This window comes from Trachurus trachurus, assembly GCF_905171665.1.
Source record: "Trachurus trachurus genome assembly, chromosome: 11".
Lineage (NCBI taxonomy): Eukaryota > Metazoa > Chordata > Actinopteri > Carangiformes > Carangidae > Trachurus > Trachurus trachurus.
Window position 1 is genome coordinate 31,882,912 of NC_139904.1, and position 14,752 is coordinate 31,897,663.

Sequence of the window (14,752 nt, forward strand, 5' to 3'; positions counted from 1 at the left end):
TTTTATCAGATTTAACACTGAAACTATATGTCAGATTTCATCTTCGTATCCACTTTTGAATCCTTATCCAACCAGTTTCTATCAGCGGTGTGACACTGTGGTGGCTGGTTTTTCCGCTACATATTAAAGCCTGTTCACGGTGTTTTAGCTGCGTTTTCACCTGGAAGGCTCTATGGAAATCTGGCACACTGTTGAACAAAGTCATACTGTGAGAGAGTGCCGGCACAACACTGATAGTTACTAGTTACTTTCCCCAAAAAGTAACTGAGTTAGTAACTGGATTTTATTGTCAGTAATGGTAACGGGGTTGTAACGGGGGAAACTGTTATTTTTTTGATTACTCATTACTGAAAAAGTAACGCTGTTATTTTATTACGCCATTATTCCCATCACTGTAACACACATTACACTGTTGCTGATGTGGGTCACAGAGCAGGTATTACACACCCAGACCATGTGCCATTTGTCTTAACAGCCTCTCCTCATCTGGACTAGGTGCTGCCGCTCACACAGGACCAACAGCTACCTGGTATTAAGGACCACATTAAACTTTTAACAATTGTACCTTATTGCCATTTATTAGAGCAGCTACTCTATAAATGAGTTACAAGCAAGCCGAGAGGAGAAACACGCTGGGTTTATAAATCATGTTGGCACTTTTAAAATGATTCTTTTCTTTGGTGTCTGACACGTGAGCCGGGGCTATTATAATATCTCATGTGTCGGTTGCTGATAGATCGTTTACTCAGAGTATCTTGGAGAGCACAATAGCGCAACAATGCTGCAACAGCGCTGTGTTTCCAACACTAAACAGGATTAGTGTGACAGTGAGAGGTTGAGGGAGGGAGGGAGGGGCGGTGAAGGGATAGAAAGAGAGGGAGAGAGGGAGAGAGAGAAGCCCCTAAGTGAGTCTTTCATTTGTATGCCAGTGGATGGCTGAGAGGTGTGTTGTTAAAAGATAAGGACTGGCCTCTGAGGCCACTGAAGACTAACAGAGGGCCTGGCACTGCATGTTACAACAGCAGTATCACAGCCGCTCCACTGTGCTCTACAATACATTGTAACAGATAGGATGCCACTGACACCCAGAGCAGGCAGGATTTGTTTCCCGCACACTATAGCCTACTAAATCCAAATGAGTGCAACATCGCACCGTCCTCCTCCTCCTCACACCCTGAACTCTGTGAAGAAGTGCACCTGCTGCGCGGCCCCGAGCTCAAAAACCCCGCAAGGTGTCACAAAATGCAAAGCAAGAAAATTAAGCAAAATCAAAAGAAGAGGAAGAGCCTTGTTCTTCCGAGACGGCTAAATTGCGATACCATCTGTTCAAAGGGGAAAGAAATGCCTCGCCTCCGTATACAGCTGTGCCACACGCTGCTCTTAACTCCTTAACAATAAAAGCAAAATAACACCCCATGATATTGCTCTAAAGAAAACAAATAATCTAGCGCTGGCAACCCTTGGTCATCTGTCTTGGTCTGAAATTTCCTAAAAGTAGCTACGTGTCATTTCTTCAGCTCTTCCTGCCAGCATATTTCACAAAGCTGAACAGGCTGGAATTTGCTGAAGCTCTTCCGCTGCAGGGGTTGAAATACTACTCAGGCTATTAGATTGAAGATGCCAAAACGTTGGCCCCATGCATCACGTTGAGGTATCACTACTCTGTGTTACGCTTGACAAATGTCTTCTATTTTTTTTCTCCTGTTCTGTTATTTTACCACCTTTGGTTTTGATCTTAGCCAAGTTTTGAATGAAGCCTGTTTCCATCTGCCAAGTATTATCTGAGGAATTCTCGTCATCTATGAATTAACCCTGCGGAAACACATCTGCACTGGAAATGTAATATCACTGCCTCTGATGCAACTCGCCGTACTTGACTGTACTTGCTGCTGTGCAGAGCGGTGGTGGAGGTGGTGGTGGTGGGGGGGTACAGAGTGTTTGAGGTGATGGGGGTGGGGGATCTGGGCCAAAAAGATCATGTGCCAATCTTTAAGGATCGATTCTCAATCCATGATTTGAATTGTTAACATCCCCACAGAGTTAACTTGACTCATATGATCGTATGATGTTGTACACTGTTGCTCAGATGCAAAGCATGCCTCTTCAGACTTTGTCTCACAAATCTCTGATTCCTGTGTCCTGTGTCACTTTCATTTATTCTGAAAGTCAGATTCTGCTGCTTCTGAGGGTCCCTCGCCACAAAGATGTCTTCTTAAAGTTCTGTGTTTTATTTTGAAAGTTCAGTCAGTCCCCAGCAACTCCTCCGTCTTGGACAAGGCAAGGCAAGGCAATTTTATTTGTATAGCCCGTTTTTACAAACAGTTTGTCTCAAAGGGCTTTACATGGCATCATAACAACATCCTCTGTCCTTAGACCCTCACATCCACTGAGGAAAAACTCCATGGAAAACCCTTTTAACAGGGAAAAATCGGAGAAACCTCAGGGTGAGCAACAGAGGAGGGATCCCTCACCCAGGACGGACAGACGTGCAATAGATGCAACAGTTGCTGGTGGTTGTTGGTTCTAATTCTGCTCAGCTGCAGAACATGTACATCTACCACTTAGGTAGCTACAATGTGGAAGAGCAGGACAGAGACTGCTGTCGCCAGCTACAGTTAGTTTGGCTAACCATTTAGCCAGTAACAATAGACTGGTTAGCAGTAACTGGCATTTAAAAATTAAACATGTTACAAAAGAATCTTCAATTGACATGATTTGTACAATTTATCTGTAAAGGAGATCATATTTCAAAAAATATTGCTATCCCTCGTTTAAATAAGGGACTTTTGCTATTTAGCATTAAATTAGCATTAAAGGAGACATATTCTGCCCCTTTTCCACAAATTAAAATAGTTCCCAGATGTCTTAAAGACATGTCTGTGACATGCTTTGGTCAAAATAAATGCAAATGAACCACCACTTGCCCCGCCCCTTCTACCAGTATCAGGTAGGGGTGGGGTTATGCAAATTTAAAACCTAGTTACATCACTGGAAGACAACTGAGGGAACAGCTCATAAAACCACATCAATTCCAATCTAGGGAGCCTGAACATTACAGATTTCTTTGTCAATGCACATTCTGGGGCCAGAAGAAAAGACAAACACCCAAATATATGTTGAAGAGCCTTCAAAAAGTGATATTTCCATAACATGTCCCCTCTGAGGTTGTGGGCAAAGCACTGGTGGCATTAGAGGAGGTGGTGTGGTTTATGTCCATCCATCCAGCCATCTCTATGATGACATTTGTGCTAATCCATCTTGTCTAAAATATTTAGCTGGTAAGAGAAGATTTGTCCTGTTGTTGGTTCTACATGAAAGGTCGGGGGATCACCAAACTCATTAGGTCTGATCCTCTGGACACCATAAATATCTGCACCAAATTTCACGCAGGTCCATCCAATAATCACTGAGCTGTTTCAGTCTGGACCAAAGCAGCGGAGTGACCCACACTGACACTGCTATTCCTCCAGTCAGGCTGCTAGCATGGCTAATGAAAATAATTTGCACCACAAAAACAAATTACAGCCGTGTTTTCCCTACAAAAAAATTAATAGGGAATTACTGAGATGTGCAAATTGAAGAGGAAATTATAAACGATTCACATTTGCTAGAGATAAAATATAATTTAATTTTCCATGCAATTATTACAAATCACAGGTTTTGTCCCATTTGAAAAGGTTTCAATCTTATCTTCATGACTGGTCTTGTCTGCCGCACCAGTTGGATGCAGCTTCTTTATGACTGTATCTGAAATATTTTCCCAACCATTACACTCAATTTAGATGAAAATGGCTACAAGGACAGTGCCATAGAGAACACGACTCAATTAACAATGCTTGGCTCTCTACAGGGCTGGACAAGCAGAGAAGTGCCTGAGGGGGATGAGTTTTTTTTTCTGGAAATGCTGTAACAGTCAGCAAGGATTCACAATGCTCAGAACGGATTATTGTATCCGGAGGATTTAACATAAATAATGCAGCCCACGTGCGTTGCACACTTCTTGGTCTTCTCTCTCAAAGGAATTAAGCTCGTGTGTAAACAGAAACAAACACAGTCACATGAACATCCAGCTCTAGATTTAGCACGGAAGTGGAAGTTCTGCTACATTGATTAGCCACTTTGATCAGTCTCCACGTTGGCAGCGTTCAGACTGCAACAAAAAGACGACACGCGCTCTTGTCTCCGAATTGAGAATTACATCATTTTTAATTCTTCTCCAATGGGATTAGCAGCAGGTAACACAGAGATCTCAATGCGCCTAATGAATTACATGAAATGAGATTTGGCTGCAATCATAGTAACCATTCAAGACTGATGGGGCTGCCAAGAATGGATCATTGGATAATAACATTTCTGTGATTTTGTTTGGTAACAATTGGATTCAGAGTAATTTGATACTGATACTTCTAGTACAAACAGAAATTCAACATAGGTGGATTATGTCAACCATCAAAAACAAAGATACTGTCCTCCCATGTGTCATCATGACAGTAATCAGCCAGAGCTAACCCAGGTCTGAACCAGAGAGAAGAAGAGAAAGCGCCTCTAGCAGAACTAATGTTTTGGCCCGTGGCGATGCGGCGCAGCAGAGAAGAGCGGCGGCGGGGAACATGCATATGACTGAATGCTAAGCAGTGATAAATAAAGGCGACAAATGTGAAGCAGAAACATGCCTTTGTCATTTCATTGATGAACACAAGCGTCTATTTGTCAGCAGCCGATGGAGAACACTTGTCCCGGGATGGTGATAGATCCAGATGATACAGAGCAACTCATTCAGCCTCTAATTTGCAGCGATGTGGTTCGATTTATCATCTGGCAGATGCCGGGGGTCCCCCCCACCCCCCTCACACACACACACACACACCTCACCCCCCACTCAGATACACAGGTGCAGGTGTCGGGGGATGCAGTTTACAACTGTGACAATGATGGGAAACAGCTGGTCCAAGAGTCATTCTCTACGACCTCCACGCATTTGAATTGCAACCTCTGAATAAACCTGTCACATGTGGTTAGGTATGGGCTGCCGGGGCGCAGGGCCACCTCCTCTCTCCCTCGATCTGCTAAATATGCCACGTTGACTCCCCAGTCCCCGGGGAAGTTGCCTTGACAGTGCGGCAGGAGGACTCTCTTGGCTCTGACTCTAAGCCGAATATAATATATTCATCTCTGGCAGGTGCTGATATTACAGCCAGCCCCCCACAAGACTGTGCAGGTAAGCTACAGGACTAGATCACAATAATGCCTACAATAACAAATGCACACACTTTATGTATCCACGGAAACAAGTAAATATGGTGGGCCATCCTTGCTGCATTCTATACAGAGCAGTTTCATCTTGATTATCAAGAGCAGCTGAGTCTGTACACTGATACAGGTGCATATCAATAAATTAGAATATCATGGGAAAGTTTATTTATGTCAGTATATTCCAAAAGTCAAACTAATACATTATATAGATGCATTACACACAGAATGAAACTTTTGTGTCTTTATTTATTCAATTTCTTTGAATTCTATTGATTATGGCTTACATTAAATGAAGACCTAAAATTCAGTATCTGAAAAAAAAAAAAATATATATATATATATATATATATATTTCAAAAGACCAATTCAAAAAAGCATTTTTAATATGGAAATGTTGTCCTTCTGAAAAGTATGTCCACCATAACTTGGTTGGGGCTATTTGACTTGAACTACTGAAATGGACTTTTCCATGATATTCTAATTTATTGAGATGCACCTGTATATATTATTTGACTGAAGTTTTAAAACCACAGTTCAGTTGATGTCCCCTTGTTAAAGTTTTGCAGAATTCTCATTAAAATGACACAGGCTTAGCAGTGGTTCATGTTTTGCAGCGTAGGCATGGATAAACACACAAGTACCACTTTGATACTGGAGAAACTCAAACACTCGACAAGTGTCAGTGAAGTTATTCATTATAAGAAACATTTATTCTCTGTGATTTCTAAGATTATGTATGAGTTTGCGTCTGCGATGGATATCGAAACAGTGTCTGATTTGTCTCCCTGAGCTGAGTGTCATGACCTTTGCTGCTGTAGCTGCTGCCTGCGTACGCAGCGCAGGCCAAATCAACAACCAGACTACAACAATAAGTTCCAGTGGTTTGTTTAGGACACAACAACAAGCCTGACCTCCTCAGCTCTCACTGTGTCTTTTCCCTCACGTCTTGCCCTCCTCCTTTATTCTCCAGCCCCTGCCTCTGGGGAGCCACACGTCGCAGTTTGCAATCCTCTGATCCAGATTAACCGGGACATTTGTCAGCAGAAAGAGAATTTCATGTAGAATCTTAAAAATATATGTTTTAAACAAGTCTTTGGGAAATCTCAAAAGCTGGACAAATAAGACTTTAACTGTCTTTACAGATGCAGCAAGAGGTACATGTTGGTTTAGGAAACTGAGACATTGGGTTAAGGTTATAATAAAATATAGAGAATGACACACACTCCTGCTCAGACACTAAACACCAACTCTAGTCTTAGTCTTGTCAGCAGCTAAATGTCTCACACTTACTCACACCTGTCTTGCTGTTAGTCATCGAGGGACGACTACACTCGCTCCTGCGTCAGCGTTTTCAGATTCATCTGTTGTGTATCTCCCAACACGATTAACACCTTAATTGAATGTAAACAGACTCACATGCTTTGTTGACTCTTGACATTTTACTGCTGTGAATATTAAAGGGATAGTTCAACATTTTGGCAAATTGGCCCATTGCCATAATCCCTATAGTCATAGCAGTAGGTTCGTTACCTTTATTTGTCAGTGTCAGTTAGAACGGTGGAGCAGAGCCGTGAGCTGCTCAGAGCTACGCTACGGAGGCTCATGGGATTTATTGGTTTCCCTCATCAAACTCATCAAATACACAATCCAACAACTCCACAACGCTCTGGTGGACAAGTTGTGACCTGCACATTCACCACGCTATGAGATAATAACACAACGTTACCACACAGAGTTGTTTTAGAGGGAAATTCATGCAAAACCACTGATGTGCGTTCCCGTCAGGAGCTGATTTCAGCAAGCAGTCTCTGTATTTCCCTCTAAAACAACTCTGTCTGGTAACGTTGTGTTATTATCTCATAGCGTGGTGAATGTGCAGGTCACAACTTGTCCACCAGAGCGTTGTGGAGTTGTTGGATTGTGTATTTGATGAGTTTGATGAGGGAAACCAAGAAATCCCATGAGCCTCCGTAGCGTAGCTCTGAGCAGCTCACAGCTCTGCTCCGCCGTTCTAAAAATAGCTTGCACTGACAATTACAGATAATCAACTTACTCCTTAAACTATAGGGATTATGGCAATGGGCCAATTTGCCAAAATGTTGAACTATCCCTTTCAAGTGGAATTACACTAATTTTACACATGTGGATCAGTTTACATGTCACAAGGAGTGCTGGTATACTAGGATACACATTATGTTGACCTCATTTAGCTGCGGATAGCTAGACATGTGTACTCACATATTCTCCATACGTGTCCTGAACTATGGGAGGGGCCGGTCGGTATCCGGCAGCCGGTGGGGCGCCTCTGGCTCTCTGCACCCCCCTCCCTCTGGAGGACGGAGCCCGGCTGGGTGGGGCTCCTCTGGGTGCTGCTCCTCGGGGCACCGCCGCATGCAGGGGAGGAACCCCTCCTCGACTCCTGACACAAGACACAAACATCCCCAGGTTTACATCAAAGAGCCTCGTTTGGATTTAAATTCTTGTTATTCTGTTAATTATTGGAGGGAGAACTAGTTTAGACGACAGACAGTATATTCTCCACATATCCACACAACACGTTCGTCTGAGAAAGCATTAAAAGATACTATTACAAGCACATCATTATATATCATCAATATGAGATGTCTCCTGTGTTCCACGTCTTCGTGATGAGGTGCTGTAATTTATTATGTTTGGAGTCAAGCTGCCTCGTCTGCTTCCACTTCCAGTAAGTGATTTCCACCAAGTCGATGACTTTGACGATGAATTTGATACATTCAGTGTCAGGTTTATGTGAGTAGGTGGAGAAAGAGAGGAACAGTGAGGATGGAGGGCAGGTTCCTCCAGTCGAGAGAAAGTGAGTCACGTTCATTACTCAAAACACAGCATGTCTTGTGGCTGAATTGCTTTTTCCTGCCTATAAAGGAAAATGTAGAAGAGAAAAATGTTTTTTTTGTGCCAGTTCAGTGATGGATGTTTGTTGATTTTTTTTAAAGGTCCTACATTGTATAAAAGGTAGGTTTGCACAGCTTGTTTGATTGTAATGCAGGTCAGGGTTATTTATTAATAGAGTGGAAGAAGATTAATACACAGCCTGTATTCAGAAACGGAGCCTTCCAACAAACCGTCAGGACTTCTGTAACGTTGTGATGTCACAACAAACCCCTCAGGCCCCGCCCACTCACACCCACAGTCCAACCTTGTAGGATTTGGTGTCTGTTTTTTTATTTGTCATCTATTAAATATGATATTTCTATTCAGCCAATCAGAACAGAAGCTCAGAGCCCACTTTCTTCTGATTGGATCACTGACCTGATGTTTTGAGAGCTCCAGAAAGAAGCCTGTGAGAGATGTAAAACTACACTGACAAGCACAAATACAGTATATCTTCTAATGGATATCAGTAGTTTTTTTTTCTTTCTTTTTTTTTTAGAATGAAAAAAGTGGAAAATGTGAGGCATTTAAATAAAAACATGCATTAGTACTCAGAGGGAATGGCATCAAACAGCAGAGTTTTCAGCAATTGTTGTTAGATATTGTAGAGCACATTTCTGAGATTGATTTCCCCTTTAATATTTAAGTAAACAAGCATGTCTGTCTGCAGAGAAATAGCTACTGTTACTGCTGAGATACTGATCTCTACTGTCATCCAGATGAATTAACACAGGAGCCAGAGTCAAACCTGCTCTGTAATCAAAATGGAAGCAAAGTCAAGCTGCTCTGTTGGAAATCAAAGGCAGTCTGACCTTGTGGTTTGGTAAAAATGTTGTCTGGGCTTTTTACAGCGACTGAGCTTTCTTTCAGAAGCAGTTAACTGATCTGAAGCAGCAGCAAAAAACCACCAAGGTTGCTCTCCAGGTCATTTTCTTTCTGTGCTTTCCATTTCAGCTGTCAGCACACAGCATTGGTGAGACATCACACATTTGGGACAGAAGGATAAAAAAAAGGAAATCTTTAATTTTCTGACTAACAAGGACAGTGGTGGATGTTTACTTGATAGAAATTGGACCACCCTCAAGCAGAGAGAGAGAGTACTGAGAGTCGATTGTCCTTTAAGAGCTGGACTTCATTTCCAGCAGCAACTCGAGTCAAAGTCAAAGCAAAGAGGAAAAGGTGACGCTACAAAGTCTGCATGCAAAGCTCCATCAAAATCAAACACGTGTGAGTGTGAATATGCAACAAACAACACACGACTTCCTGTGCAGGAGCCTGTGGGACTTCCCGTCTTATCACACTTGCATTAGGCATGGTAAATGCTAATTACAGTGTAATTTAAAACACAGCCAATTATATTCTGACTCAGAGCAATACAAACACCCCATCTCTGTGACCTTGTTTATCTCAAAATCTGATGAAACGAAGTGTGTTTTCTTTTATAAACACAAAGAACAAACAAATGCTTTGTGTTTTTTTTCCCCCCTTCTATTTTTAAAGCCAAAGCATCAACACACACAGTGTAAAAGTCTTGTAATGGCCATGAGTATTTTCTATCTGTAGACTTGTGAGGTCTCCGAGGAGTCTGCATTAACATGGTTTCACAGGGATAGCAGGAAGGCAAGCATCTACTAATGATCATTAGCATATAAAGGTTTTTATGCAAATGTGGCTCAGCTTTGCTAATGTTTATGGACACCAGTCACTGCACCATGGTACCACTGTGACACTGTTTAAAATGTACCGACTCTTTCTCCTTTAAGTTGCAGCATATTGGGACCACCCTCATATTTAAAGGGATAGTTCACCCAAAATTCAAATTTCACTCATTATCTACTCACCCTCATGTCAACTAAGAGCTGTGAGAATTTTGAGAGTCCTCCGTTCCTTCTCTGAGTTACAGGGGGGGGTGCAGCAGTATTTGTCCATATAATGGTTGTCAATGGATACCAACTTTCCAAAAAACATCCAAATACCTCCATACTGCTCGTCTGTAATGTCCCTCTTGTATTGAAGCCCCGACATGAGAAATTGTTCCGAAAAAAATTAAATAAGTTTATATTTTAAGCTTGTTTGTAGCGGAAGCTCCCAGTGTCTCAGTTCACTGCTCTTCCTGTGTCAGTGCAAATCTCGCGTGATTTACACTGACTTTCTCATGTCGGGGGCTTCAATACCAGAGGGACATTACAGACGAGCAGTATAAGGGAATTTGGATGTTTTTTGGTGTGTCTTTTTGGACGAAGAAAGTTGGTATCCATTGACAACCATTATATGGACAAATACTGCTGCACGGACCCCCCCGTAACTCAGAGAAGGAACGGAGGACTCTCACAATTCTCACAGCTCTTAGTCGACATGAGGGTGAGTAGATAATGAGTGAAATTTGAATTTTGGGTGAACTATCCCTTTAACATGGCATGATCACATCATGGCACAAACACGGTGAATGTTCTCCTACAAGCATGGACTGGTTTACTCAAGCACTGTTGATCAAATAAAAGCCCACATATCAGAGAGCATTACTGTGGCTCTCCACGGTTCATAGGCCACGACATGACCACTCTGTTTCTATAACAGTCCAGCAGGAAGGGGCGGGGCCGGGGGCTGGTGGTGACATGTCATTTCTCTGGAGCCTTGTGCTTGTAAATATGAGTAGGAAGTATGGGACATTTCTGACAGGTGCGATATCTACTTCTTGGCAAAAACAAATGCAGAGGTGTTTACAACCTGATGCCAAAAGCCTGCAAACAAACAGCTTAGTGTTAAGTGTAAATAAAATCCAATCAGTGCAGCTATGTAATAAGTTCTAATCCTCAAGTTTTTTTTCATGAAAATGAACTTCTGATACAGACAGTTTCAAGAAAGGAGGACCGGTGATTACTTTATAGAGTTTAAAGGTGGAGCTGGCAGGATTTTACTAATGAAAATAAAATATAGACTTTAGCATAAGGAATCCGGCTTAATTATCACTTCTACTAATGTGATAGTCACTGTGTCTGGCGACTAGGACTAAAGAACTGCTGCCGTGAGCACAGACATCTATAGGGTGTGGGCCAAGCCGAGTGGCAGAGCCACCGAGGTGACCGTGGCTCAGCAGCCCAGATGGATGTTGGTGTGAAATGTCGGCCTGAACCGGCCTGCGGTTGGCTCGGGCTGAGAATCTAAACTCTACCCGCCACTCTGACATACCACCATTCTGACATACCTCTATAGCACGAATCGCCTTGTTGTTTACAACTACTTCCGGGTAGAAAACCAGCATGAGAACAATAGTGACGGACGAGAGTTTCGCTATACCTAATTTTTCATGTCACTATATCGCCGTTTAGACTAATCTGATGTTTGTAAAGTCTATAAAACCAATGATTGGTTAAACATTACTTTGGATTGGACAAACATTACTATTTACGTGTGCAACATTTTTGTAATTAGTCATGGTTATCATAGATTAGCTGGGCTAACGGTTAGCTACCTGTTTAACTTTAATAACTCAGTGACTCAATAAACGGTCCATAAAAAAAAAATCTCCAGCGGATATCTGAGTTACAACATGACTGAGCTAACTGGAGTAGTTTCATGTCGTGTCCCACAACGGGAGGGTTTTAACAGCTGACGTCCTGCTGTTAGCTTAGCTAGTCAGCTGAGCCACTGGGGGGGCGACCGCCATTCCGAAGGACTGCCATTCCGAAGGACTGCCATTCCGACGGTCTGCCAGTCCGAAAATTCCCGAAGGTCCGTCATTTCGAACTTCCCGAGGGGCCGCCGTTCCGAATGTGTTTTATTTTGAAAATTGACCGGATTCTCTCGTGGTTTGACTTCCTGCCCGGCTTGACACGACGCGCCGCGGGGACAGCGCCCGACCGGCCCCTCCCCCTCCCCCTCCAAAGTTTCACCCAGGTGCGAGTCTGATGCATTACATCCATGGTCTGATGCAGCCGCGGCACTCCTGCTGAAAATAAATGTCCTTGCTCTGTGCTTTGGTTAGGTTTAGGCAATGTAGAAAGGAGTTGGTTAAGTTTAGTAAAAAGGTTAGGTAGAGGCCAATAAAATCGCAGTTCATATGTATCTCCCCCGGGAGTCGAACCCTGATCCACTGCGTCAAAAGCAGATGCTCTGACCACTACGCTACCACCACAATTGGGCTTGTTTACTCCGTGCCGTAAACCATTCAAGATTTTTTCAGGTTCGGAATGGCACCCTTTCTTTCAGGTTCGTAATGGCACCCTTTTCCCATAAATAATTAAGCCACTGATGCTTTCTAGACACCGTGATTACCCCAAACGGAATTAATACAACACATAGCAACACAAAACACACACAAAGAAACATTCATGTTTCTTTAATCATTTCAGATTTGTCTAAACGGTGATAGGGCGTGAAAAATATGATATATAGCTAAACTCTCGTTCGTCACTACTGATCTCATTCAAATTATGTGCAGGTTTTCTACCCGGAAGTAGAATGTAGGCTAAACAACAAGGAGATTCGGTCTATTCTGACATGCCATCGTCCCACCATTCCAACAAGGCTTTCAATATAAGTTTGTTACTCAACAGGTTACTCCCACCTACTTATCTGGACTCTCTACTTCTGGACTCTCTCTATCTGGCCTGTCTAGCCTCTACCTGGTCTTTTTACTAAACTTAACCAACTCCTTTCTTCATTACCTAAACCCAACCAGTGCAAAATCTTTTGGGGAAAAAAATACGCTATTAAAGGAATTGTCAGAATGATGGGACATTTGATAGAAAATTAAGTGTTGCCATTTACACAATAGACAGGCCTATGTCGGATGGGATGTCGGAATGGCGGTTGCCTCCCGGGTCAGTCCTGACAACTCTTGTCAGGGGCAGGGGGCGTGGCAGGACGGGCCAAAATTGAATGTTGTGTTTGCAAACTGCAACGAACAAGCCTAGAGACTATACCTTTAAATCCATGCTACTGATCTCATCTGCAATGGTGCAACCTTCAACCTTCATTCATTAGACACACTGCTTATCCTATTAGGTCTACAGAGGTCAGTTCCAGCTGACACTGGACCAGTGTTGGGTACACCATTATCATGTGGCACCAAACAACCACTCACACCTACAGGTAATTTACATTCACCTATTCACCTGCCTGTGTTTGTGTTGTTGGAGGAGACTGGAGTAATTGGAGGAAACCTACACTAGAACAAGGACAACATGCTGACTCTGGATGTGACTAAATGTGTTGAGCAGCATCACTGGTGCAATTAGTGTTCATAAGTCAAATCTACTGCTGGATAAAAGAGGATTTTTTTCTTTTCTCACCATATGTTGGAGCGGCACCCTGAGGAGACAGCACCCTGCTCTGTAGCCCTCTGGTTGCTTGACAACCCCCTAGTCCAGCTTGTTTACTATTAAACTAACTTGTTAATAAACCACTACAAAGACATAACACCACAGAAACAGACAAGAGTATAATTAGCTGATATGTGGATAACAGAAGGGTGCGGATAGGCTTTATTTAATAAAGTAATGGGAATAATATAGGAATAAAAATAGTAATTAAGTAAAATTTATGAATGGAGACAGGCATTGGGAGAGTGACCAGTAAAAGAAAAGGAGAGAATGGGTGGAGGAGTTTGGTATAGAAGTCTTCCTCTGTCTTGTTCAGGTGGTTTAACACAGAAAACAAACTAACTTTTAAAGGGATACTTCACCCAAAATCGATAATTCACCAATTTTTTACTCACCACCATGCCAAGGAAGGGTTTTGGAGAACTTTCTGAGTCATCAAAACTCTTTAGGAGTTCCAGGGAGCTCGTCGTTGTAAACCATTGGATGTAACGGAAGAACATCTCGCAGCAAATCTGGCACATGCGCACAAACATCAACAGAGCCACTGGGAGCTACTGCTACAACAAGGCTTGAATCTTTTTGGACGATTCAAAAGTGAGCACTATCCGCCACCATTATATGGAAATTCATTCATTCAATTCCCTGGAACTCCTAAAGAGTTTTGATGACTCCCAAACCCTTCCTTGGCATGACGGTGAGTAGAAAATTGGTGAATTATTGATTTTGGGTGAAGTATCCCTTTAAACAAGCAGACATTTGCAAAATTTTGCAGAGTGACAAAAAAAATTTAACTGTAATGCTCTAGGTTTTAGTTTTATGCCAATCATGGTTTCTCATCTCTGTAATTCCTGCTGAAGTCTGCACACAGTCAGCACGGTTAGAAATCTCAGGGCTCGTTTTTCTGCCTTCACTGCCGTTCATTCTTGTAGAATATGAAAAACATCTTCTACAGAGAGAGATAGAGAAGTCATCAGGAAGTCTTTGTCTGGTTGAAGTTTTTATTTCAGTGTTGTGCCCTGTATCAGTTTGTACGAGGACATTATGAGCCACTGTGTTCGCTGTCAGTCAACACCGACGCCGACAAGGTCTTAAATAACAAAGGAGGTCGTTTGTCAGTGCAGAACAGCCTGTTTGACTTTTACAAAAACCAATTGTGGGAGTGACTTTACTATTAATGTGACTCTGAGGACCTAAAACACAAAAAAATAAACAGCAGAAGTTGTCCGACTTTCATTGACAGTGATTTTAAGACAGGGTAATAA

The 14,752-nt window shown here is 42.5% G+C and overlaps 1 protein-coding gene across 1 annotated transcript in view; it reads right to left on the bottom strand.

The window, feature by feature from the left end:
* The window catches only part of khdrbs3 (KH domain containing, RNA binding, signal transduction associated 3), a gene marked incomplete at both ends in the record, with an annotated part of 153,192 nt that overhangs the window by 34,091 nt on the left and 104,349 nt on the right, over positions 1 to 14,752 (bottom strand). Inside the window, one exon of the mRNA XM_083981899.1 lies at positions 7,492 to 7,672. Coding sequence (XP_083838025.1) covers positions 7,492 to 7,672 — 181 coding nt within the window. The remainder of the gene's footprint in view (positions 1 to 7,491; positions 7,673 to 14,752) is intronic.